General features: G+C 51.4%; 8 protein-coding genes across 8 annotated transcripts; 4 read left to right on the top strand and 4 right to left on the bottom strand.

Moving 5' to 3' along the window:
• Positions 1-497: 497 nt before the first annotated feature.
• Positions 498-1,767, bottom strand: L3040_001730 (uncharacterized protein; the record flags this gene model as incomplete). The annotated part of the gene is made up of 3 exons (XM_007294406.1): positions 498-692; positions 748-1,310; positions 1,362-1,767. 3 exons carry the CDS (start codon positions 1,765-1,767, stop codon positions 498-500), a joined length of 1,164 nt encoding a protein of 387 aa, XP_007294468.1.
• A 430-nt stretch (positions 1,768-2,197) lies between these two features.
• On the top strand, positions 2,198-4,984 carry L3040_001729 (uncharacterized protein; the record flags this gene model as incomplete). The annotated part of the gene is made up of 8 exons (XM_066156873.1): positions 2,198-2,263; positions 2,350-3,508; positions 3,562-3,691; positions 3,794-3,974; positions 4,083-4,185; positions 4,383-4,501; positions 4,668-4,718; positions 4,835-4,984. The coding sequence occupies 8 exons, from the start codon at positions 2,198-2,200 to the stop codon at positions 4,982-4,984; spliced, it is 1,959 nt and encodes a 652-aa protein (XP_066012882.1).
• Positions 4,985-6,336: 1,352 nt separating this feature from the next.
• On the bottom strand, positions 6,337-7,774 carry L3040_001728 (uncharacterized protein; the record flags this gene model as incomplete). Its single annotated transcript, XM_007294404.2, has 3 exons — positions 6,337-7,425; positions 7,479-7,510; positions 7,753-7,774. The coding sequence occupies 3 exons, from the start codon at positions 7,772-7,774 to the stop codon at positions 6,337-6,339; spliced, it is 1,143 nt and encodes a 380-aa protein (XP_007294466.2).
• A 1,142-nt stretch (positions 7,775-8,916) lies between these two features.
• Positions 8,917-11,589, bottom strand: L3040_001727 (uncharacterized protein; the record flags this gene model as incomplete). The annotated part of the gene is made up of 5 exons (XM_066156872.1): positions 8,917-9,503; positions 9,583-10,546; positions 10,594-11,264; positions 11,317-11,412; positions 11,466-11,589. 5 exons carry the CDS (start codon positions 11,587-11,589, stop codon positions 8,917-8,919), a joined length of 2,442 nt encoding a protein of 813 aa, XP_066012881.1.
• A 1,449-nt stretch (positions 11,590-13,038) lies between these two features.
• Positions 13,039-17,321, top strand: L3040_001726 (uncharacterized protein; the record flags this gene model as incomplete). The annotated part of the gene is made up of 15 exons (XM_066156871.1): positions 13,039-13,319; positions 13,465-13,560; positions 13,652-13,697; positions 13,745-13,782; positions 13,845-13,911; positions 14,187-14,416; positions 14,506-14,554; positions 14,602-14,669; positions 14,779-14,834; positions 14,883-14,942; positions 14,994-15,011; positions 15,062-15,173; positions 15,324-15,927; positions 16,000-17,115; positions 17,196-17,321. 15 exons carry the CDS (start codon positions 13,039-13,041, stop codon positions 17,319-17,321), a joined length of 2,967 nt encoding a protein of 988 aa, XP_066012880.1.
• Positions 17,322-18,521: 1,200 nt separating this feature from the next.
• L3040_001725 (uncharacterized protein) lies at positions 18,522-21,088 on the top strand (the record flags this gene model as incomplete). The annotated part of the gene is made up of 6 exons (XM_066156870.1): positions 18,522-18,546; positions 18,650-18,682; positions 18,746-18,834; positions 18,895-18,915; positions 18,969-20,338; positions 20,386-21,088. The coding sequence occupies 6 exons, from the start codon at positions 18,522-18,524 to the stop codon at positions 21,086-21,088; spliced, it is 2,241 nt and encodes a 746-aa protein (XP_066012879.1).
• Positions 21,089-22,742: 1,654 nt separating this feature from the next.
• On the top strand, positions 22,743-23,900 carry L3040_001724 (uncharacterized protein; the record flags this gene model as incomplete). Its single annotated transcript, XM_007294400.1, has 1 exon — positions 22,743-23,900. The coding sequence occupies one exon, from the start codon at positions 22,743-22,745 to the stop codon at positions 23,898-23,900; it is 1,158 nt and encodes a 385-aa protein (XP_007294462.1).
• A 591-nt stretch (positions 23,901-24,491) lies between these two features.
• Positions 24,492-25,375, bottom strand: L3040_001723 (uncharacterized protein; the record flags this gene model as incomplete). Its single annotated transcript, XM_007294399.1, has 2 exons — positions 24,492-24,624; positions 24,738-25,375. The coding sequence occupies 2 exons, from the start codon at positions 25,373-25,375 to the stop codon at positions 24,492-24,494; spliced, it is 771 nt and encodes a 256-aa protein (XP_007294461.1).
• Between the last annotated feature and the right edge of the window lie 969 nt (positions 25,376-26,344).

Genomic DNA, 26,344 nt, shown 5'->3' with positions numbered 1-26,344 from the left:
AAACACTGTCCCCAATGTTCTGTTGGAAGACATGGGAGGGACAGACAGAGGAAAAGTCACCTGGTCGTCCCTTAACTCCCTCGATTATACGCTATGTCCAAAAGCGCAATGTCCATTTGATGTTTGGCTGCTCTCATGACTTCTTGATTGAGCCATCACGAATGCTAGCGCTGAAGAAGGCGAGGAAGGAGCAATTGTACTTGAGGTAAGTAGGACTGGACGCAGCAACAAACCGCTTGGAATTATTTTGCTAAGATGCAGGAAAAAGAAGGAAGCGCTCCCTAATCTTGGAACACCTGGACTTCAGAATTCAGGACAGTGGTCGCATGATCGAAGTCATCAATAGTATAAAGCAAGGAAATATCCTGTAGAAAATGTGATTGCGCCAAGGATTGCCCCAAGCGAGAAAATATGCAAATACGCCCTATGATACACTTACTTTCCGACCAATTGCCTGAATGTCAATCCTGTAACAAATCACTCTTAAGTCCAAAAACCTAATCCTCATCGAACACCTCCTCAACTCGGGGCGCCATATGTCTTTGCTGGGTAGTGCTTGAAGTCTGGATTTGGGGTGCTGCGCCGGAGGTGGTAGCTGTAGCGGGAGCGGGTTGTCCTGTAAACGCAGCCATGGTTGCGCCTGCATTTGCAGAGCCAGTTGACTTCGTCTTCTTCTTGCCTTTCTTTTTCTCCTGCAGCAATTGTCAATTCCCGTCAGAGATCCCACGATACGAAGCCAAGACTCACCTCTTGCCAGCCCCAAAGAGGTCTGAAACTATCAAAGAATCCCACGTCCTCAAACAGGTTCGGGTATAACCAAAGTCCAGGCGGAACGGCAAACATAGTGATCGCGAAGAGAATGAGCCGGAAGATAGCCATAACGAAGAACAGACCTATAAGTCCCAGCATGCCCATACTAAGATACCAGACTCCAAGGCGGAGCTTCATGGGCCAGAGCGGGAACATGACAATAGTGAACACCAGAGCCAGCGCGCCGGCAGCGTACAGTTTCTGTTTAACCTGCGCACCATCATAGAGCCAGACGAAATGGAGGTCCTCGCGGCATTCTTGCTGTTGCTCGATCTTAACGGTCCAGAGACCCTTGACTCGCTTGGTCTTGTGGGCTCCTGGGGCGTGATTGTGGCCTTCATGAGGGTCGGACTTGGAGACACGGAGGGCGAGCAGAGACATGGGGAGGAGCTTAAACGCGTTCTCGAGGGATGCGCGGTCTGTAATTTCGGGGAGGAGGGGGTTTTTGGAGCGGGCTTTGGCGTAGGCTGGGGATTCAAGAGCGCGAAGAGCACGTTTGACTGTGCGACTGAATTAGTAAACTGCATCGGAACAGCTTGGGTTCGAAGTACCTTTAAACATGTCCTTGCGCTGGCCGTTGAGGATACATGTCCGCAACTTCAGATCTTGTCCTTTCAGGAAGTTTGCGACGGCTAGGGCCTCTGGCTTTGGAGGGCCGGGTTGAATAGGCTGATGCTGCTGTTGCTGCTGTTGCTGCTGCTGCTGGGCTTGAGCCTGCGCCTGTTGCTGTTGAGCCATTTGTTGTTGAGCCATCTGCGCTTCTCTCATCTTTTGAATATATGCCGGAACACTCATTCCCATCTTTTCGGCCTCCGCGAAGAGTTGCTTTCTCATCATCTCGATTTGCTCCGGGGTTGGCTGCGGTTGTCCCGGCGGCGCTCCAAAGGTGATCTGTGGTTCGCCTTGAGGTTGCCCTTGGGCTGGAGGCCCTTGGGGAGGTGGTTGTTCACTCGCCATTGTGGTTGCCTGGATTTGGTGACTTTGGAGGTGTGGATATGTAAGGAATGTAGAAGAGTTCTTCGAGAAAGAGAAGGCTGAGAGTTTTGCGAATGAAGTGTTCACATTTCCTCTAACGCCACGGTGGCTGATCCGGCCCGAGCGTTTTTCCGCAGCACAGAGGTCTAAACCCAAACCTAAACATCTACGGAGTATGCGTGCAGTACCGGTACCGGTACAGCATCCGCAAGAGGTTTTATGTATGTTACGACGTCGTTATGGCTTTACGCGCTTTCGGATGTTAATTTATATTACTATCTCATTGCTCAATCTCTATCCGAGGTGGCGTCTACGGACCGATCCCTTTCCTTATAACGGGCCTCCGGCTCATCCGATATTTGACCCGTCAAACATTCTGTTTTGAGCCCAATGCCGTTGGTTTTTGCGGAGGATGAGTGAGAACTACGATCCGCGTGTGAACATCACACTGGTGGATAACTACGATACGGTTTGGCTGGTATATAAGTTTCAATTCCAATTCCAATTCGAATTCCAATTCCAGTCCCATCTCAGATCCATGCTCACGTGCTGACACCCGTCTAGTCACAGAGAGATGCAGCTCTAAGAGTTCCCATCAACTTTGTTACCACTCCAGGCGTGTCACTTACAGCCGCTTGCTTCAGTGATAATCGGTATGCTGATGATGCTACGGGAGACTGTCTCTCGAATCTCTTAGCCGTCGGATTCCGCAGGTTTGAGATAGACTTGTACTGGGACGAAGGGCGTAGTGTCTGGTCATTCTGTCCCGTTGCTATTCCGGATTCGATTTCAGATCTATCGACTCCAACGACAGTTTCAAGTAGTTCTGCTTCACCAACTATTCAATCATCAAATCCAACGACCTCTTCATTCGCAATATCGATAGGGACCTCTCCTACCAACCCAGTCCTGAGAGCTCGGCAACTTACTCCAGACACCCCATTAGACGTTCCCACCAGCACTACCGCTGCATCGGAAAAGGCAGCGAGCTCTCTTGGGGACGTCATCCCTAGCGTCTCAGCTATCCCGAACTTCTCCAACCAGCCCACAATTGCCATTGGACCCTACGTCTGCACTAACACCATCAACCTCTCCGTATTGTTTTCTCTCTTTTCAGACTACATACAGAAGACACAAAGAACTCTTGAAGCCCAACTCATATACATAATCCTCAACATCCACGCCGCAGCATCCTTTGAATCGCCTGGCTCTCCCGCCCCAGAACCTTCAGTCCTACCTCGTGGTCCACAATTATTGGGAAACCAGTTTATTAGCAATCTATCTGAGTATATCTACTCGGACTCGGATCTATTTTCGGATCGGGCGAATCTGAACAGTACTTGGTTCCAGGTCAATGAGGAGTTCAAGAAACCTGCTGAAGGTTACTACGGGATGGTGGAAAACGATAACGGGATCCTGACTACGGACGATGGATGGCCGTCAGAAGCATACATCACTTTTGCACAGAGTAGAAGATTGCTTGTTGGCTGGGGAACGATCGATCCGCAGATGGCTGGTTACAATTTCAGTGGAGACTCAGGGACCATCTTCAACGCAGGTTTCATCAACGATGTCCAGACGGACGTGAATGCAACTGCTGATGGGCAGTTGACCAGTGGATGCTTCATCCGCAATGATACGAAAAATTTGGAATCGATAAATTCTTCTTGGGCGGTTGCAACAAACCTCTTTGAATTTACGTATCCAACGATAGCGTCAGCTGGTAAGCCACCCCCTTTCAGTGTGACATGCAGCGCTAACACGCGAGATCTAAAGATCTCACACCTCTTCTCAGTCTAACGCATAATATAACAAACTGCGGCATCTCTCCGCATCTGAATAGTACTCTCCTCAATTCCACCGCCGAGCTCAACTTCCAAGCCTATGAAAACTTCACCCAGGCAACGTAAGCGAGCACTCCTCCTCTCCGATCCTCAAGATTCGCCAAATCATGAAACAACGCCGCTCAAATCCTACCGAAAGAAGAGAGAATACTAACAAAGCTAAGGATATGGTCCTGGGCCCCCGGCGAACCGCGCACCTTCCCCCCAGAATCCCCCACAGACGAAATATCATCAAACTCTATGTTCCGCTGCGCCATCTCCAACAAAAATCTCCTCGGCTGGGTCGTAGAAGACTGCTCACAGAAACGACATGCGGCTTGTCGAGCTCGTGGCCAACCATACAACGTGCGCGCCACCTTCATCTCTCCCCCCGCCTCCGTTCCAATTGTCCTCGCTTGCAAACGCGATGTCTCAGAAGTACCGGAGAGATTACAGGCTGACGATGCCAAATAGTGGACCCTCGCCAACGTTCGAGTATCCTACTCCTTCGCCGACGAAAATTGCCCAGATGACTACGATTTCGCAGCCCCCCGCACAGCTTTAGAAAATGCGTACCGTAAGTCTTGCCCCCCTGCCTCTTTACCCCATCCCACTCCAACTCTCTTCCTGTTTTCGCTCCCCCCCCCTCCCCTTGCTCTCTCTGGGGAAAAAAAACCCCCCTCCCAAGCAACAACCCACAGGGAACAAGCAAGCCCCCAAATCTCCATTTCACTACAATCGTAAACGCTAACTGAATTCTATCCATGCATCTAGTGACAGAAGTAATGCGCACTGCAGACCGAGATTTGGACGGTCATGGGGCCTGGATTGATTTCAACAGCCTCGACATCCAAGGTTGCTGGACGAGCGGCGGTCCGAACGCAACTTGTCCTGTAACCTCCCTATTTCCATCCTCCCATACCATTCATCTATCTCTCTTTCTCCACCGTCCCATTCCCTTATTTCCTTATCCTTTTCCACGATTTTTCTCTTCCTAACCCCGCTCCTTTTGCTCCTCTATATATGCCAACTTATTATCACCCGCTTACGCTCCAGCAGTGGACCCCACAGGTCACGCAGTCCATGGAACTCACGCGGAGAAGGATCTTGGTTCGTTTTATATTTTCTGTTTTCGTTTTCCCCCTTCTCTCGTTACCCCCATCCATCAAGCCAATATATGTCTCCACGTTGCGAAGGCCCACCGCGGTTCTAACGCAAGGCACCAGGTCCCCGCCATAGGCGCCGTCCTAGTCCTCGTCCTCTTCACTATCTGGCTCGAGCTGAAATGCTACGGAAACCGACGCACCAGCCGCCGGAGCCGCCGCCGCCGGAGGAGAGCCGGTGGGGTTGTGATTTATGAGGGCGTGCCATCATGATCTGCCTTCAGAATCTGTATCTATATCTCCATCTACAACTCCTCAGAGGAAGGCAGGACTTGTCCATTCAGCCATTCAGCCATCCATCCACCCCCTTCGCGACAGGTGGACATGAGGCTTCGATCACCCTCGATATCACAATCGTTCAATCCGTCGATCCTAATTCGTTCCTCACAGACGCGCCTCAAACCTGCGCCTCATACAAGCCCCCAAAGCTCAAACTCGAAACTTTCACTGAAACCGACACCTCACTGCCCGTGTCCACAAAGAGTGGACCTCCATGTCTAGTTGTGTATAAACCGCCAACCAACCAACCAACTAACTTGCCGCTCTATCCTTTCTTCTGAGAAACAGGGAGAGATAGACATAACTAACTAGGTATATATATAATGTACATCTAAGTATCCATACTCCTATTCATCTCAACTCCTTTCCTGCCCGTTTCGATCCTTTACATATGTACATACATGGCTATGCAATCATGCAAGCATGTATTCAAGCTGTTGTAACCGGTCCGATGGGATGAATGAAAGCGAGTTATCCTGCGAATAGGCGACGTGGAGGTTAACCTGTCGGTCAGATATGTGGTTATCTATGAAAGACGCATTGAAAGGAAGAAGAAGCTACTTTGTCAATAAGGAAAAGGCGCATTAGAGCAGAAAAAAATAAGATGAAGGAGGGAAGAGGGAGAGGGTGCGTGGGGGTAGGGTTGTGAAAACCGAAGGAAATCGGCTATTTGTGTGTATGGATTGTTATTCGTTGTCATGATATCGGTTGATTTGATTTGATGTAGGACGGTAATACCTATCTATGAATTACAATTGACGAAATGAGACGATACAATCTGATATATATTATAGTCCAATCGCAATAATACATATACATAGACATACACGTATTGCAATTGAACAAGAAATTGGTGGAGTTGAGGAGCGGAATCATTCACTTATCAATTTTGTTTTCCGAGCCAAAAAAAAGAAGATACAATGGTACAGAGCGTAAACAGATGATACGCGAGATATCTATGATTAAGAAACGATTGTAGGTAGGCAATCCAGATGTTGACTTCCCGCTTCCCCTCCCAACACCTAGGTACCTGCCCCGCCCGAAGCCCAATTCCCAAATCCAAAAAACTCAAGCATGACTATGAATCAGCCAATCAGTCACTCCTACTCAGCCAACCCCACCAACACAAAAGACTCTCTAGACGCCAGTGAACCCATCAGTGAACCCATACGTTATATATCCCGATGATTCCTCGCTTTCTTCTGTGTGCAGCTGGCTGCCAAATTTTTCCATACGCCAGTCCAAGACAAAGATACCGCAATGCTGCACTGTGCCATCTACCTTATCTAGTGATGCAAAAAATCGGTCTCGCTGACATCGCTCCCGACCTCCGTCCATGAGCTGGGCGTTGGAATGCCGTCCCCATCAAGGCTCATCACATCAGCCTCGCTCGTGGCACCACTGCGCGTGGCCCAGACATCCTCGCCGGAACCAGCCAGCGAGACAGAGTCCGTAGGCGTGGCCTCGCCACTGCCAGGGACTGAAACATCAGGGTCGCTGAACGTAGGCGAGCCAGGGCGGACTTCCAGCCGAGGGGTAACTGAGCGGGGAGTCACAGGGAGCGGGGAGTAGAAACTAGAATTTGCGTTGTCGGCCCACGCGTGGATCGAAGCATAAGCGTCGTTGTTCCGAGCCATGGAAGCGTAGTTGTTGGAGGTCTCGGCCAGCATAGGCTCTTCCATGGAAGGGTGCGAGACAGGCGGATCTGGGGCGGTATGAGAGTCGGAAGTTTTGACGGTTTGCTCTGCGGCGATTGTGGCGGTACTTTGTCGGGATTCCCTTGGCTCTTCCTGAGCAGAGTAGAGGTCACTCATGGCATCCGACTGCTCACATGCCTCTGGCGACAACAGGCTCGCGTCCATAGTGCGCTGCTCTTCGGACTCGATGCCGTTCTCATCGCCGAAGGGATTTGCGTAGAAGGATCCTCTATTCAGCCCCCGAACACCGCGTTGGCGGAGTCCCTCTTCGGCGTCGGCGTGAATGTCGGCGCCCGTGTTATACACGTACGTGCCTTTCTCAGCAGACTCATCTTGCTGCAAAAAATCGTCGAAACTGGACCCGCGGCCCCGGATTCCCGGCCGATCCGCACCCGCCACCTTTCGCTCTTTCTCCAGCTTCTCTAGATGGACGGCGTTCCAGTGCATCAGCTCCTCGCGCTGCCGGCGCTTAGACTCCTCGTCGCCATCCATGCCGGGATCAGTGCCAGCCTGGCTCTTGAGGAAGCCCTCTGCATCTTCGGGACGGTTGAATCGGGGTCCTCGTTGGGGGGCGGGGTTGATCTCGTCGCCGAGGGAGTGCAGGGCAACTGCTATGCGGCGGCGGACATCTTCGGCGAATTGGCGTGCTTGGGGGGATTCATAGACGGCGATGGCAGCCTTGAATGGGAGTTAGTTGATGTGGTTTCGGGAATTTTTGTGGGAATACTCACAGCGACGGCTGCTGCAACGACGATGACGGCGCCTGAAACCACGGCCGGATGAGAAGGCATTCTTGCAATTTGTATAATAGAGACTTGGGGGTTGGGGGGTTTAGGAGGAAATGGAAATGGGAAGCAAAAGCAGGAGACAGGTTCCTGCTAGGAGAATTGTAGGAGTTCTGGACACGGAGAGATCTCGACGTCGGTGCCTCGAAGGCGAGAGTTACATGCGTGAGGCGAAACCGAGGTGTATGGGGTGTCACGAATGCGCGGGAGTCGGACTAACCTTTTACCGCCAGGAGGGGCATTTTGATGGAACTGTTTCTGGGTTGGAAGCGAAGTTCAAGATTACAGAAGTAAGTGAGTGAGTGAGTGAGGGAGTGAGTGAGTGTATAAATGGAATTGAGGGAGTGAGAAGAAAGATGTATAGAAGGAGAGAAAGATAGAACGGAGCGGAAGAAGGGAAAAAAAAGAGAACAAGTACTTGTTTATGGTCGGACCCGTCGTAGCAGGGCCAGTCCGGCTCCGACTAAAACTAAAAAAAATACCAAAGTTGGACTTACTTATCCGTCCAATCTTGCATAAGTCCGTGTGGTGTGGAAAGAAAGGCATTAATCAATTGAATACTCGGTAACTCGGGAACTTACAAGTTACAAAGTTGAGTTTCTGTACTTCATACGTACAATACCATGATCATCGGTTTCGCCTCCCCCCACATACGCCCCACCCACCCACCAACCAGGAGGTCCGGGTGTTGGGTCTCGACTTTCACCCCGCCACCATCACCGCCACGTCTAGGTGCCTTATCGTTATCAGCCATGTGGCATCGTGGCGTCGTGGCGTCGTGGCGTCGTGGCTGTGCTCTTCCCTCGCTTGAGCTGGTGAATCAATATTGATCTCGCCCCTTGACAACAATCAGGTCCGCCCTGATATTCTCCATGTCTTAGTGAGGGGGGTTAACTTAAAGGATTTGAAGGCGCGGTATAGAAGGATGATATTGGATCTTGGATTGAAGAGAACGGAAGGAAAGGAAGGATTTTGATCAGCTTAGCAGCATACCTATCTACGATAATGAGGGGAGGGGGTTGAAGTCCCGGTTACACGTGCACCCAGCTGGGCCCCGGTTGGTGATTGATGGGTGGAGGGCGTGGTGTTGGGTGATCTTTGGGTTAATGGTGACCCGTTCAACGTACGATAGAGGTAGGAATGCAATTCTAAAAGATAAAAAGAGATGTTGCGCGTAGTAATGCTGCATAAAAAGAAAATAAAAGAATAGTTATGTACACGAAAGCACCAACAGCAATATGAAAAGATAAATAAATAAATCCCAAATCCATAATTCTGCGCCACCACCGTTGCGAACCCATTTCCGCCTATGCAGAATCTAGCTCGGGAGTCTGGAATCTTGATCCATATAAAAATATCTACATATCGCTCCCAATCACTTCTTTTACTCCCCGAAGCCCTCCGAGAAAATACTCTTCCGCTTGCTGTCACGAGGACTCCCACGTCCTTGCGGCCTCGTCGTACCCGTCCCAATATAACCTCCTCCTTCGCCTTCAACCCCCGGCGGCGTGAGCGGACTCACGGCGCTCGGTCTCACTCCCACTCTCTCTACGCTCTCAATCCGCGGCGAGGCAGGAGCGGGCGTTGATCCCATCCCTAGATGTTCTATCGTCGTCGGCGGCGTCGCATATGCGACGTCCGTACTGATGACGCTCGTCTCACTTATGGCCCTCATATTATGCCCAGGCTGCTCGCGTTCACTAGAAGCATTGCTCACCGCGCTGACCATATGGGTCTGGTCCTCGGGATGCGGGGTTGAGCCCTCGCGGGGAGACGAGAGAGGCGAGACTCGCAGTCTTGAGGGAGAGGAGTCCATTTCGGAAATATGTGACACGGAGCTCGCTTGGGATGTCTGCGATGTGACAGAGGGGGAAGAGGCGAGACCATTTGGGTGGCGGAGGTTTCTCTTTGAGGCGCTGATTGCGACGAAGCCTGTGCCTGTATCGTGGAGTTCGGCGGGGACGCTCGTGTCTGTTTGCGTCAGTATCGTATTCTTTTCGGTGGAGTCTGGTTGAGAGGACGTTTACGAGAGGATGGGGAGAGAACCTACCCATCATTTCGTGGACCTGGCGGCCGCCCATCTCAGGCAAATCTAGTCTCTTTTCCGAGTACGGATTTCCAACGGATTCATCTGTCGTCATAGTTGGCGCTTTCGCGTCCACGGGTGTCGAGCGCAACCAGTTTGCTACCCAGTTCCTGGTGTCCATCGTCCCAGCTTCGCTCGGCCTGCCAGTACTACGGCGCAGGGTTTTGCGGCGACGATATAGCAGGATGGCGAGAACAGTGAGCGTGGTTAAGAATAGGCCCAGGACTACGCCTAAGACGGGCGCCAAATAGCCGGGTGTTCCAGAGCTCTTGCTGCCTGAGATTGGGGGAAGCGTAGGGCGCGTCGTATTCCCTGGCGATGCTTCTTGGTAGGGATACCAGTTAGTGATTTTAGTGCTGTTGTACGGTGTTGCAAAAAGAGGAGTCATGGCAGGATCTGCAAATCCAGAAGAAGGAGATTTTTGAGTTGCACCGCCGGTAGCTGTTCCTCCGAGCATCGATTGCCATGCGTCTGGGATGGAGTAGTTACTCCAGACTTTCGGGTCGTAGGATTCGATCCAGGCGTTGCTTGAGAGATTGTATATTTGGATGATGCCGCCTTCGACACAGCTGAGGGTAGTGCCAGATAGAGAAGTGTAACCGCCGATGACGAGCATTTGGTCTGGGTATGGCTTTACACATTTGTGGCCAGCACGAGCGTGGGATGATGTTCCACTATTCATCTTCATCCATTTGAAGGAGGGGATTGAGAGGATATAGACAGCGTCGCTGAAGTCGCCTGCGGGGTGCAGTCCATCAAAGCCTCCATACCAGTAGATGTTGTGGCTCGATCCATCTTGCGCTGATGCTAGCACGGTGCAGCCTTGCATCAAGGCAGGTGGAGGGTCAGTTGTAGTCTGTTCGTACCATACCTCTTTTGCAACGTCGTACACAGCAACCGAAGACATAAACTTGGGACTTTCAGTCTCCTCGAGTACAGTTAGCATTGGAGTGTTCTGATAGATAGATGACTTACGCTTATACTGGTCGAGGAAGCATTGTTCGTCTGATTGACATTTGCATAAGCCGGATATAAGACACCCCCAATCGCGACCAAAATCCCCTTTTCGGAGACCGGTACCCAAACGAGTTCTGCGCTGGCCCTTCCGGGCACAGTGGTTGGCAACGTTGTATTCTTCCAGGTCTCTTTTCCTTGAGTCGTCATATCTATGCCGATCATTGTTGAAGACAGCTGGTCAGCATTGACAGACTGGTTCCTTGGACCAGGCAGGTTGAAGATGGGTCCCCAGCTCGCAGATCTCAGGCCTCCAAAGTAGTAGCCAAGGTTCTCCGACGGCACACTGACAGCTGCACCTTCAGTAACATATCGGGTAATTCCAGAGTCCAAGGTATTCAGGATATAACCTTTGTTGAAGGATTTTGGCGGGCCGGAAGGGTATACCTGATAAGCAGCAACGGCATTGGAGGAAGGTGCCTTGAAAGCATCAGTCAATGCCAACTCTCCTCCGTATGTGAACCATTCGTAGTCATTTGCAAACATCGCTCCACTATAGTAATTTGGGGCAATATTATTCGCCGCTCCTCCACCTGAGGCTTTCGAGAGAGTATCGAAAACCGCGCTCAAGTTCTGCGAAGTGTTGAAAGGAGTACCGAAGTTGAAAAGATACACCAGTCCCAGTGGATTACCTTGGAATAGTTAATAACTCGTACGCAATCCGACAATGAGCCGATGCCATACCATCAGACGTAGCGCTTCCATATGATCCATCGGAAAGCCCAGGAGTCCACCACAGGTAACCTCCATCAATATAGAGCGTATCTCGAACAACTGCAGCTGTTGATCTTTAGCATTTGATTCTCCTTTTCATGGTAGCTAAGGGATGATACCTCGTGGAGATCGCCATTGACACATAGTCGTGTTGACCTGGCCATTCTGCCACCCTGCAGCCTGCCCCACGCATAGTCGTACAAAACACTCGGTAATGATTAGCGAAAGCTGAAGTTTAAACATTATAACTTATAAGACCAAAGTTCCCAGGACTCGATTAGGGTGGCCGTCTGACTCTGGAAATGAAGAAGCTCCGCTCATTGCATGGATTATCGTGAGTGACTGCATAGAATAAACCGAATTTTTCCATTGTTCCAACTTCCCAGCTGTAGATGACCAGTAAAAATGCGTGATCATGATCGCCACTCTTTGCCAAGTCAGAATGGTGCATCTTGATGTACTGCGAAAGGACTGGGCCGCACACCTTCAAAGGCTGGAATGTGGTTACCGAAGTTCTCGAAGATCGGCTACCGCATCCAGCGGGTCAAGTCGCTCAGGTTCTTTGATAGAATATCTCCGGGATCACTTGACCGTGAGGAAGAGGAGGGTGGATGGACGCCTGCAGTTGCAGTCAAATTTGTATTTGCATTTATACCCATAGCCGAACATAGAGCCATGGGACGGTCACCTGTGAGAGCATGCTTGGTTGGGGGCGTTCCAGCTGTAGTAGATTTGAGGAAAGATCCAGCCTCGCAGATTGATGTAATATGAATGCGTGATCAAGCGAGTCATTGTTGTCGTTGACGTTGATGGCGCGCTGCATGCGATTTAATTCTTTGTCTTGTCACTCGGCATTGGGGGTGGTGGTGGTGGTGGTGGTGATGAGCAGCACTACCGGTACCGTAAGCGATGATTATTTGCAGAAACGAGGAGGTTCGTGGCCCAGAGATTCGACGAGTCCGGTCCGAATTGGCTCCACTGTTTCCCGTGACAGCACGTGCATCTTCAATACTCGAGTATTCACTCCATGCATGCATGCATCTATCTATCTATTTACCTATCGATCAACCATCCTCTCATATCTCATCGCCCAAGCAGTTCGAATCATGAGTTGCTGTACAGTTATCACTTTCATCTTCACTATATATACAATATATTTACACACATCTATTCAGAGCTTGATCGGCCCGTGCGCATATACGCAGCGTGGCCAGGCTTCATATGGTTGACTACTTTCCATTTCGACCTGCTTTTGACGACGTTGCATGCAGCCACGCATAATTGGCCCCTTGTACTGTTCCTCGTCGAAAGCAGTTGCCTGCGAGTAAAGAGAATCCCGTTTGGCACCATGTGCTTGCTAGGGCTCTGCTCCATAGGTAGTGAGGTTGGTAGCTCTTTTCTGCTTTGAGAAATGCGAGTGCGCAATGCGGACAATACTCTCTTTCTTCCCAGCTTTTTCTTTGTACGTCAGCCTCCTGAGGTCGATTTTTGTCTATTATCGAACATCTCATCAAACCTTGAATCATCAAGGATCCGGAAGTCTGCAAGTCTGCAAGTCTCTCGTCAATTGGGCGCCTGTTTCTCGTGATAAATTCTCCGCCTCATGTAGCGGTCTTCTGTCACCCTCTTTTTGACTTCACAATATCGTGCAATTAAACCCGTCGTTTTCGACAGCTGGCGAATTGATCCAACATGGTTTCAAGCAGGAAGTTATGGGCACTAATTGGCTTGCTGGGGATCGCAAACGCTCAAGTTCAGTTTCCTGATACCACATCAACAACCGCGCCGACAGACGGGGCATTGGCAAAGGCCAAACCCAAGCCTACGACTTCGATGCGCATTGATAAACCGTCGCCATCGAGGCCCGGCGACTGTCAAGCATCAACTGTTACAGTTCCCGCTCCGTGCTACCCCATGGATTGCTACCCGACTACTATCACAAAAACAAAAACTCGCTATGTCACACTGCCTGCGTATGCTTAAACCCTCTGCCTAATCTACCTTACTAATGATAGTCTCAGTTCAACGTCAGTCTCAATATTAACATCAGTCTCAACGAAAACCGCATAGTAAGTCGTCGATTGCTCTAGGGCTACAGAACGACTCACATGTGTCCAGCGTTTCCACAACCGAGAAAAAGTACAGCACCGAGAAGGAGACAGAAAAAGACACGGAAACTTCTGTCACTACTACCACTTCGGCGGACGCTGCAACGTAAGCATCCGAAATTTCCAAGGGATAGCTTGCGTTGAATTTATATGGGGGGAAACCATAGGTGCTGGACTGTGCTGAGATATCGAAACAGGGCCACGACTGCAGCACTAGCATACACAACGCAGTTCATTTATTCAGTAGGCAGTAATTTTTTAGTGTACAGGCTGTCGCTAATAATGTGTAGTCCTATCCGTACAATGTCACAATTATGAATTCCTACGGGTAAGTTTCAGACCCAGTCCACACCCAGTCCACTTTCTGGCAACCTGCTGACAGTCCCGAAGTTATCCAGTCGTTAGAACGGAATGGAGTACTACTACAGCCACTGTTGTGTCAAGCTACGTTAAAGCTGTAAGTCGGACTCCGGAATCACTGTATCGCTGGCGGACTGTCAGTTCTATAAGTACGCGAAATGGGAATATATGCTTTGCCAGTGCAATTGCAGGTGACTGTTTCTCATCGAGCCTGTAACCACTTGTTCGGGCGTCCTGTTATATGACCCTTGAAAGTAAATCGGATCTTCTCGCCTACTTGCCGAAGTTCAACCTCGGAACAAAAATTGTTATGCTCCCTCCAAACTCGAAGTCCCTGTTTTCAACGCACGGTGCGGCTGACACTTCTATTAGATCCCGAATACTGTAGAAATAATCGTACCGACAACGACAACGCTAGTCAGCACGGAGTTCCAGCCAAGTGAGCTTGAAGGTCTCGACATATATCGGCCTTACGCTAGGCTTGCGGTAGCGACAGTGATATCAACATACACATACCTCACTAGCTATCCAGCTGCGGTAATTTCGTCTGCTACATCATATATATATGTGCCAATAACTGAGATCTCGACGTACACGGCCAGGTTCGTATTCCAAACCCTCATCTATCCGAGCCGAGTTCCTCGAGTCTAGGTCAATACGATTGAGATCTGGACTTGGCTAATATGCACAGTGTCACCGGTACTGAGATATTGTCCTCCACGGCCAATTTGCCGACTACGGTAGGATTCAATACGAAGAGGATTTGGGCAGAGCTGACGTGTGCTAGATTGCAGAGACGTCCATTTCGGTGTCGCTTTCTGTGTCGACTTACGAGACCACTTCTACTTATATAGTGTAAGAATTGTCCTGGATTCCTTTCATCGTGCTACCGGAGCTTACTCGGTCCTTGAACTTTGCACAGCCCTGTTCACATTGTGATGTGACGAATGCTGACTCTCTCTAGATCATACCCCGTAACTGTTATTAGCTCGACTACTATATTCAGCTACAATACTGCTAGTTAGTCATTCCATTATCTGAAATGCAAACCGTACTAAGCTCTGGAAGCTACTACCATAACCCAGCTGTCCCTGGTGACCGACACATCTTATGTAACGGATTCAACGAGTATGTGTCTCTCCTTCACTGTCATACCAGCCCAAGGCTAACTCTTTCTAGCAACAACTTCAACTAGTGGTGAGCCTTGAAGTCTAGTAATCGGATGTAAAATAAGGCTAATTCTCCAGTCTCCACACTATCCTTCACGACCACGTCAACCCTTCCGGCTTCGACCGTGACTACATCGATTTCTGGGAGCCTCACAACGATAACGCTGCCTGCTAGCACGACGATAACCACGTAAGTCCTTGTGTCAGAAAGATTTGTGGTGTCCTCATGCCTGTCTGTTCTCAAGCGCCCTGGACCTTGGGATAATTTCCCGCCGATTTCCGTATGCCGTCCGAAGAATAGTACAGGACGTTGTTGGCTGACTGGAAGGCCTTTTCACAGGTTTATATCGCTGATCACGAGCTTCACCACTTTGCCTGGGGAAATTACAACTTTACCGGGCCAAATCACCACACTCCTGGCTTCAACCATAACGCTACCGGCTCAGACAACTACACTTTCGGGCCAAATAACCACACTGCCTGCCTCAACCATCACCTTGCCTGGTCAAATCACAACTCTACCAGGTGCAATTATTAGCTTCACCGCCTCAGGAGAAATCATAACCACAACGCTACCAGCTCAGACAACTACACTTTCGGGCCAAATAACCACACTGCCTGCCTCAACCATCACCTTGCCTGGTCAAATCACAACTCTACCAGGTGCAATTATTAGCTTCACCGCCTCAGGAGAAATCATAACCACAACGCTACCAGCTCAGACAACTACACTTCCAGGCCAAATAACCACACTGCCTGCCTCAATCATCACCTTGCCTGGTCAAATCACAACTCTACCAGGTGCAATTATTAGCTTCACCGCCTCAGGCGAAATCACAACATTACCGGGGCAGATAACGACTTTGGCTGGCTCAGTCAGTACCCGGACATTACCTGGTCTTGTAACGACCCTTGCTGGAACCGTTTGTACAATTCTAGGGCCGGTAAGCTTTGTTTCTCATCTCCGAAAACCTGGAGATTGGAATCAAATGTGCTGACGTATTTGTCCGTGCAAGTACCCAACTATCACCATTTCAGGTGCCACATCTGTTTCTATGTCGAAGCTTCCTGAACATGTAACGACTCTTTCCGGCCAAATTGTGACTTTACCCGGGGCCACCTCCTTGTCCACAATCCCAGGAATTGTCTCGACGATCGCGGGCCCTCCTGGACCAACACTGACCTTACCTCCAGTTCTCAGCACAACACTAATCCCTGGATCGACTATTATAAATCCTGGGCCATCTGTAACGGCAAGTAGTTTAGTCATTTGCCCAAAGCCTACAAACCTTCCAGGCGTGGCTGTAACTCCACAAGACAAAGGACCAAATGCGCTGTGGGGCTGTTCTCCAGGCTACGTTTGTAACGTCCCGAAGCCAGCTGGCTGTGACATTTTCGCTGATCCGCCTGACTACGACTATCTCTGCGATGCTAAATACTGTATCCCAAGCCCTTTATTCCCTGTGGTGACCTGGCCGAAAGGAGAAACGGCATACTATCCACTAACAGAGGGTTACTTCAACCTCAACCCGCAGGCCTTCGGACTCGATTTCACAATTTTTGTAACGAACGTGGTAGTTATCACGGTAGCCGGGAAATACGGAAATCTGGAAACGATCACGGAAGCCGGCCAATACAGCTCGCAAGTAAGTCTCTCTCGCTTCGAATCGACTTCAACTCCCACTTTCACTGTGGGTTTAAAGTCTTCAGCCTACACACCGATAAATTCCGCCCACGCGCACTGGAAGAAATCTCGCGAAGAACACGTCCAAGCCAGAGAGGCGTGGGTCCAAGCCCGCGACACCCTTCATCTACTCAAGCGAGACGCTTCCGTTGCCCCCGCTGTTTGTTTCGCGCAATGCAACAACTGCTACATCGAAGCGCAATCCGTTGGCAAGTCCCCTGCCCTCTGCGCCGCCGACTCCGCTTTCCGCTCCTACTACGAAGGCTGCCAGTCCTGCGTCGCATCCAACTCGGCCACCCCTGAAGAATCTCTTGCGGTGTATGTCGAGCCAAAATTTGCGGAATTCACGGGTTACTGTGACGCGCAAGCTCCTCCCATTCCTGTATTAGATGGCTCGTTCACGAGTACGGTGCCCGTCACACGAACGGAAACTCCGTTACCGGTCACAGTGAGTGTGGTTGTGAGTCCAGAGACGGCGCAGACTCCTACGTTATCTGTGGGAATTACGAGTCGGGTACCGGTTAATAGTGGCACGGCTTCTACCCAAACCTCTACCTCCACACCTCCTCTTGCATCCCTAAGCTCAGCATCAAGTGGCCCAGAGACATCGCCCAGCACGACACGCAGCCCGCCACTAACGACTTTCGGACCTGAACCGGTGCCTGGGGCAGCTAGCGATTCACGGCCACCCTCTCTCGGTTTCCTCATCTCGATTCTCCTTTCCTCCGTGCTCGCTCTTCTCGTGTAGTCGCAGGTGTGCTTCGATTTTCTTCTCGTCGCGTATGTGGTTCCCGGATGGCTTTATAGGCTCCCACTCATGACACCCACGATCCTTGTGAGCTAGAACAGCATCATATCCCACTGTCTTTACGGAAGCATATACGAGATAGAGAGGGCGATCCTGGAAGAGGGAGAGGTAGACCCATACTCCCTACGGAACGGCGTTTGCGGGACTAGGAGCTGCTGGGAATGGGAACAGTTTGGTTTGTCCGTACGAAGGGGAATTCTGGGCTGGAAGGTGTGAAGGACTTGGCTTTAATTTTGATACTGCTATCACTATAGGTACAGGCGGCTGCTATCGAGATGGCTTACATTTTATATCACCAAACTTGGTATATTTTGGCTGCGGGACTGACTTCAGGTTCACGCTGGTCCGAAGTCCTCACGCGATCCGAGCCCTTGAAGCTAGACTGTATGTAGACTTCAGGGCCCCAAAAATCAAATCTCCCATCTGTTATACCGGTAATTTATCTGCCTTGGGGGATGTCGATATAGCGAGCTGCATATATATTATCCGCTTCGAGAACCACCATGGCCGTAATTTCATTAAGTCAATTTCCAAATGCTATCAGGAAATATCATTTGATAGTGATGCCAATCGTCTTTATGCAACGAATTGCCTACTGCAGGCTTTCCCGATACTGGGGAATCTAGTATCTCTACGTACAGAGTGTACCGGTACCTAGTTTTGCCTAACTACTACCTACTGGAAATAAGAACCTGGAGCCAGCGAATGGGAAAGATTCATTGGTTGACTACTGTTTTACCTTAGGTTCGCCAAGAATGCCGTGGCGGGCTTTAGGCAGTAGGGCTGGCAATCGAATCCCCACCAAGCATCACGCCAGATCGCTACCTCGTTAACTTCGTAACTTTGTCGACTTTTTCACAGCACTGTCCGAATATCCTCACACCGGTATGCCGCGTCTGAGGAAGTACGCCTTTCGGGCGACTTGTATTTTTATGGTGATATGTCTCTATTTCATGTATATGCGCCCCGGGTCGGGCAGGTCGGCGCTGCAGCCTGCGGGGCGGCGTGGGGGCGGCGGGTCTCAGGGCGTTCTGGACACTATCAACATGTTTATTGGGACCACGAACGGAGGTGAGATCTCGTCCACTGCCTGGCTCTCCCATTGCAATACACGATATCCTTCTTCTACATGATATCCTTCCTCTACACGTGCTGACATGTATGCGGCGGGCAGGCCATGCGTTTCCAGGGGCGTCGCTGCCATACGGTAGGGATATATATCTTCCGGGCCTTTTCCTTTTCACTTGAGGAATCCAGCTGATGGAAGCAGGAATGGCAAAGGCCTCGGCCGATTGTGTTGGTGAAGCGGAGGGAGGATTTGCCTCGGACGGAAGTGACATCGCGGGATTTAGTCACATGGTCAGATGAATCCAGCACCCAAAACTTCGTCACGGAATCTTGAGCTGACTTCCTGCCCAGCATGACTCGGGAACTGGCGGGGTGAGTAGGACGGACTATCGGAATCGAGCAATGTTTGCTGACAGCAGCTCAAGTCTGTTTCCTTGGGAAACTTCCCCATCTTCCCCCAGTATTGTGAGAATAACGATGTCTCGAAGTGCAAGTTTACCAAAAAGCAGCGCCTCGTCCCTCGTGGCGAATTCGATGCGTCCCCGGGCTACTTCGATATCACCCTGGCTGATGGCATACGAGGCGAGGCGACTGTTACGGCTCACACGGCATTATACCGGTTCACTTTCCCTAAGAACGTGTCTTCGACTGGAGAGCTTCTTCGGCCTGTCATCACTCTCGACTTGAATAACTTGGATAACAAGCGAAGTGGACCCGGAAGTCTATCGATTGACGCAAAGACTGGCCAGATATCTGGAAGCGGGATCTTTCTACCGAGTTTTGGTACTGGCCAGTACGAGCTGCACTTCTGCATGGACTTCAGCAGTGCTTCCAGGGCGGAAACTGACATATGGGAAGGCCTCGGCTCGCTCGTGAATAAAACGCAAGTGGAGTTCACCGGATATGCCGGCGGTGGTACAATTTCGAAATTTCAACCTCCAGGGAGCGATTACGTGATGGCCCGTGTCGGCCTCAGCTTTATAAGTCAAGCTCAAGCTTGCCAGAATGCCGAGTCCGAGATTCCCAATTTTGACTTCGAGAAGGTGAGAAAGGCCGCCAGGAAGGAGTGGGAAAAGAAATTCGATGTCATCAAGATCGCGCCAGGTGGGATCGACAAGGACTTGGAGGTCATCTTCTGGAGTGGCTTCTACCGGACGATGTTGAGCCCCCAGGATTACACGGGCGAGAATCCTCTCTGGAATTCCACGGAGCCGTACTTCGATAGCTTCTACTGTATCTGGGACTCCTTCCGGTCTCAACATCCGTTTCTAACGCTGGTGGACCCCGACGAGCAGTCAAGAATGGTGCGGGCTTTGATCGATATCTGGAAGTTCGAAGGAAAGCTACCGGACTGCCGCATGAGTCTTTGCCAGGGGCTTACTCAAGGCGGATCGAATGCCGACGTCGTCATTGCCGATGCGTATGTGAAGAAGCTGGGCGGCCCTATCGATTGGGACTTGGCTTATCGCGCAGTCGTCTCAGACGCCGAAGACGAGCTTGATAGGTGGGACACCGCAGGCAGAGGGGGCTTGAACAGCTGGAAGTCTTTGGGCTACCTTCCTGTCAACGATAAGAATGATCGTGGGCAGGGATTGAAAACTCGCACCGTTTCGAGGACAGTCGAGTTCGCCTACAACGACTTCTGCATTGCCGCCATGGCCCAGGGCTTGAACCATGGAGTAGACCAGAAAAAGTATCTTCGAAGAGCCAGCAATTGGAAAAATCTGTTTAAAGCCGACCAGAATTCATCTATTAATGGTGTAGACACGGGATTTATGGGGTTCTTGCAGCCACGGTACGTCATTTCCTGTTCTAGATCTGTGCATGCTGACCCCAGGGCAGCGAGGCGGATGGGACTTGGGTATTTCAAAACCCCATCAAATGTTCCCCGCTTATGGATCCGCTCTCCTGCTTTCTCGATAGCGGCGGGGGCGCGACCTACGAGGGTGCTTGCTGGCTCTACACCTTCTTCGCGCCACAGGATATGGCCGCACTCATCTCTTTACTCGGCGGACCCGAGCGGTTTACAGAACGCCTGAACTTCCTCCACGAAAGTGGCCTGTCGTATATGGGTGACGAGCAGGCTTTTTTGACGGTTTTCCTCTACCATTATGCCGGCCGACCTGGACTCAGCTCCAAGCGCGCCCATTCGTACATTCCGAGCGAGTTCAACAACACTATCAATGGCATCCCGGGAAATGATGACTCGGGAGCCATGGGCTCCTTCGTCACCCTGACCATGATGGGTGTCTTCCCCAACCCAGGTCAGGACGTCTACTTCATCACGCCTCCCTTCTTCCAGGAGATCAGCCTCTTGAATCGACAGACAGGCAAGACGGCAACAATCCGGAATATCAACTTCGATCCAGAATACAAAAATATCTACGTCCAGACTGCGACGCGAGATGGGGTCGCCTGGACCAAGAACTGGATCGATCACGGCTTCTTTCTTGAGGGAGGGGTCCTTGAGTTGACGTTGGGTCCCGAGGAGAGCGAGTGGGGCACGAAGGAGGAAGATCTGCCGCCGAGTATGAGCACGACATGATTCCCCGCGATCTAATCAGATGTATAAGGAATACCCGAAAATTTGGATGTCAGCTTGGATACTCTTTTCAACCAAGCCTAGACTGTAAAATCATATGAATGCTTTCCTACCTCGTCTCTGATGTCGAAACTGGAGGTGCAGAAAACCGCTGTCTCTCGTTCATTTCAAGACTACTGCACCCAAGATTGCTCCTGTCGCTACGTATCAATGGTAACGATATCGGAATCTATTAGTATACTGCTATTAACGGAGTTGCGAAAGCGGAGTTGGAAATCAAGAAGTTGGAGATGTGGGGGAAGTCAACAAGGTTTTTGCGCCTTGGGCAGACAGCACTCTGATATTCGGGATACCACGCTGTTCCGCGCCGCGATTTACGTACTAGTAGCCTCTTGGCCCACCGGTACTTATTCTGCTAAACATAGGTAAACAACGTCACCACAAGTCCCTTACGGCAATATCCCCTGTTACAAGCAAACGAAAAAAAAAAAGAGAAAAAGAAAAAAAATAAAACCTTATCTTACTAGTTGAAGCGATGTACGTACTACGGTAAGTAGGTATCTGGTAGTTCCGTTCCCGCTCTGCCGAGCCCAGCCGCGACTAGCCGCGGTCTCGCTCATCGCCTAGCCCCCAATTCCCGTCCACTCGATTGCCGATTCCTATCCTCCCTTTGTCACGACTGACGACGGAGATCTCACCCTGCTTATCTCTGTTCTCTGTTCTCTGTTCACTGTTCTCTGTTCTCTGTTTTCTTTCTCTCTCTTTCATGCCCGCCCAGACAGCTACCGTTCGAAAAGAGAAGAGAAGAGAAGAGAAGAGAATCTCGAGTGTTTTCTTATTTCCCGTCTTTCCCCCTCTTATCTCTCTCTCTCGCTTCCAAAAACAAAAACAAAAAGAAGTAAGGAGGAAAGAACGAAAGTAACGAAAAGAACGAAAGTATTCGCGCGGACAGATTCCGGACGTGGCGATTGAGAAGAAAGTGTTTGGGGGTTTTTGAGTGGGATATCTACAGTCGATCGTTCGTCGGTCGGTCGGTCGGTATGTATGTACATGTCGCAGTCGCGTCTCTCTTTCTTGATCGTTACCCCCTTTCCCTTTTTTTTTTTTTTTTTTTTTTTTTTTTTTTTTTTTTTTTTTGATGCCCTGGGCGGGTGAAGTGTCAATTGGGGAGGGAAGGGGATGGAGGAAGGGGGAAGAAGAGAGGGTCCCCTTCGCTCGCTGAAGTTGAATCGGTACCGGTTTGTTTGTCTGTGGAGCCTTTTTTATGTGAATGTTTTTTTTTTGGTTCCAAGTGGAGAGGGTTGGATGTTCTGAATAGGAAGCAGGAGCAGAGAGAGGAGAGATGCAAGGTTTGGTATCCCGTTCGGCGGTGATTCGAGTTTCATTTTCATTTTCATTTTCATTTTCATTTTCATTTTCATTTTCATTTTCATTTTCATTTTCATTTTCATTTTCATTTTCATTTTCATTTTCATTTTCAATTTTTTTTTTTTGGGTTCTTTGAAAAAAAAAAAAAAATTTCTAAGGCTCAAGTGCAGAACAGAAAAAGCGATTCAGCTGCTGAGATAACGCTTCCCACATACGAAAAGTCAGACATAACATCTATCTTTCTGAAGGCGTGCCTCAAGGCCAAGCGCCCACTTCGCGACTACTCAAGATGGGCAGCATCGAGATCTCCCAGGGCGACGTCCCGCCTCCCGACACCATCGCCGTAGCACCCAGCTGGCAAGGACCCGGGCCAGCAGCCTATGACCTCCGCACCGACACCATCACGACCCCGACGCTCTCCATGCTGCAGGCCATCGCGCAGTCCTCCCTCGGCGACGACGTGTACCAAGAAGACGCCACGACGACGGCCTTCGAGGCCTCCATGGCGGCGCTGACCGGCAAGCCCGCCGCGATGCTCGCGCTGTCCGGAACGATGGGCAACCAGCTCGCGCTCCGCTCGCTGCTCACCCAGCCCCCGCACGCCATCCTGTGCCACCACCAGAGCCACATCCTCGTTGCCGAGGCCGGGGGCTGCGCGACCCTCAGCCAGGCGCACATGCAGGCGGTGCGACCGCGCCACGGCAGCGGCCTGTACCTCACGCTCGAGGACGTCGAGCGCGAGGCGGTGGTCAGCTCCAACATCCACGTGGCGCCGACCCGCGTCATCTCCCTCGAGGTCACGCTCGGGGGCTCCATCACGCCCCTGGCAGAGGTGCGGCGCATCGCCGCCTTCGCGCGCCGGCACGGCATCAAGATGCACCTCGACGGGGCCCGCATCTGGGAGGCCGTAGCCGCAGGCGCGGGCTCCCTGCCGGACTACCTGGAGTGCTTCGACACGGCGCAGATGTGCTTCTCCAAGGGGCTCGCGGCGCCGATGGGCAGCGTGATCGTCGGGCCCGCGGCGGTGCTGGACCACTGCCGCTGGGTGCGGAAGAGTATCGGCGGGGGGATCCGGCAGGCGGGGATCATCGCGGCGGCGGCGAGGGTGGCGGTCGAGGAGAACTTCCTCGCGGGTGCCGGGGCCAAGCTCCGGGAGACGCACCGCAAGGCCAAGATGGTGGAGCAGATGTGGACCCGGCGGGGCGGGACGCTCGTTCGGCCCGCGGAGACGAACATGGCCGTCCTGGACCTGGTGGAGAGCGGCATCGAGGTGGCGGATTTCGTGCGCGTCGGGGCGGAGGAGGGCCTCAAGTTGATGGGGGGCCGGATCGTGGTCCATCTGCAGGTGGTGGACGAGGCGTTCGCGCGGCTGGAGAGGGTGTTTGATCGGGTCATGGCTGCGAAGGGCAAGGACGTCGTTGCGCAGCAGTCGGTTTACGGGTATTGAAAAAAATGGGGGCGCGTTGGCAATGCAAAAAGTGTGCGCTGCTGCCCCTTCGACATTTGACAGTTGGGATCATCAGGTATTAGATTAGAATAGAGGTATCAGCCAAAAGCTAGCTTAGCATATCAGAAAATTTCGTCCGGAGAGGCGAATATCGTGGTCGTGGTAGAAGATTGGGTATGCTTGCAGGTTTAGCTTCAAAAAAAAAAAAAAAATTGAACGGTTGAGACTACTTTGCTCTATTATAGGACTTGCTACTCTCGCCGGACAGATCAGATCACAAATACAAATCTCGTTCGCAGAAGAGTAAGCCTATCAGCAAATCCACATGTCAAAACCTGAAAGGAAGAAGAAGGAAAAAGAAAAAGAAGAAAAAAACAGAAAGAAACGGGGAAAAATAAATTAGCAAGAAAAGTCAAAGATACTTGCCAATATAAAAAGACAGCCTTACATAGTCAATAAAAAAAAGCACTTATAAACCTCGACCCCCCTGCTATGCCATTTCTACCTGTTCAAATCCTCCATCTACTTTTTTCTTCCGCCCCCCCCCCCCCCAAAACCTTTTCATAATCTCCTGCCTTTCTTTCTTTCCATCTACGGCGAGGTGAGCGCGATCATCTTGTCGGCCATCTCGGGCAGGGTCTCGGCCATCACGTCCATCGTCTCGGTATCGAAGATCTCTGCGCAGGGATCCTGGTCGTAGATGGAGCAGTAGGCGCCTCGAAAGCTGGTGGGGAGCAGAGAGGGAGTGGTTAGCGGTGGTTTGGAAGGTGGAGAGGAGGAAGGGGAAGGGGAAGGGGAAAGGGAAAGGCAAAGGGGAGAAGGAAAAAGATCCCCTACCCAGCCTTCACCGCCGCCGACACATCCCACATATGCGCCGCCCCAAACCACTTCTCGTCCTCCTCCGCAAACAAGCCCAACACCGCCCGGTACGCGGCCAAACACGGCTTGTACAGCGCGCCCTGCCCCGTCCCCATCCTCTCGCCCAGCTCCGCACAACTCACGATCCTCTCCTCCTCCATCACCAACCCCCCCTTCTCAAAATACCCCTTCACCCTCCCCTTCTCCCCACTCGTCAAGCACCACACCAGCCAGCCCTCCCCCCGCAGCCGCTCCACCATCTCCCGGCACCCGTCCCGCAGCTCCAGCCCGTCCGTGTAGGCCCGCACGCACACGTCCCTCTCCTCGCGACTGGCGAAGGCGCCGGCGCGCACCGGGCCGGCGGGCACGCCGGCCATGACGAGGGTGCGGGCGAAGACGGCGGCGAGGACGCGCGGGTAGGGGAGGCCGCGCTCGGACTGCAGCAGGAGGTAGAACTCGAGCTCGGCGGCCTCTTTCCAGGTGTAGCCGAAGTGGGCGGGGGAGATGTTGTGGGCGAGGAGGCGGGGGCCGAGGGTGCGCGCGATTTGGGCGTAGAAGGCGGTGAAGGAGACGCAGGTGCCGACGACGTCGAGGACGAGGTGTTTCTTGGGGGCCATGGTGGTGGGAGAGGTCTGGTCTGGTGTGGTTCGTGTTCGTGTTCTCGTTCGCGTTCTTGCCAGTCGCTCGCTCGCTCGTTGCTACGCCGCAGAATTCCAGATCAGCTCAGCTCAGTTCAGTGCAGTTCAGTTCAGACATGTCAGTAAACCATTCCGACATCCTCCAGGCTCTGGGGGACTGAATACGTGACCGTGCCTACTGTAACAGTAACCCCCAAAAAACACCCTGCAAATAAAAGCCGACGACAGATCGATCAATCATCCAAAGGCGCCCAACCCCCTCTTAACAAGCATAAGCATACGCATCCGCATCCCATCTCCCCCCACTACTCTTCCAACCCTAATCCCACGTGATACCACCATACGTGCCGCATACGAACCAACGGCTCAATGCCCTCCTAGGTACAGTACCGGTACCGTATCGGACTTTGCTCGACGGGAAATCTCAGCACGGGGCTCTCCCGGCCTCTCGAGAAGCGATGTCGGGGTTCGGGCTTTGGCCTTTCGGCTTGAGTCCGGACTACGTAGAGGGGTACCGGTACCGGTACCTCTACCGGTAGCTCATCAATTACCTATCCACAACAGCTAGCTCATACATACATACCGTACCTACCTAGTCCGCGTAAATCTCCACCTTAACAGAGAACACCCCCCCTACCTACCTAGGTCGACTACGTACAAGCACAAGCACACGACCTGCCACTTTCCCCTCTCGCAATCGTATAATTATGAATTTAAATACTACTGTCCTTCAACGGAATCTAGTCATCGAATAGAATAGAATAGAGTAAGTAAGCAAGTAAGTAGTAGCTGTGATACTTGGATTGGAAGTTGGATTGGATACGCATCGCATACAAGGGCGTCGATATAAAAATATATATATAAAAATTACCCCCCAGAAATCTAAAGTTCCGATTCAGAAATTTACGTACGCGGACTACTTGTTTATGGAGGGCTCTAGTCTACGGT

The sequence above is a fragment of the Drepanopeziza brunnea genome (assembly GCF_022702325.1).
Source record: "Drepanopeziza brunnea f. sp. 'multigermtubi' strain 214-2 chromosome Unknown ctg2, whole genome shotgun sequence".
In the NCBI taxonomy this organism is placed as follows: Eukaryota; Fungi; Ascomycota; class Leotiomycetes; order Helotiales; family Drepanopezizaceae; genus Drepanopeziza; species Drepanopeziza brunnea.
The sequence above is the reverse complement of the archived record's forward strand: the minus strand, read 5'-3'. Positions and strand labels throughout refer to the sequence as shown.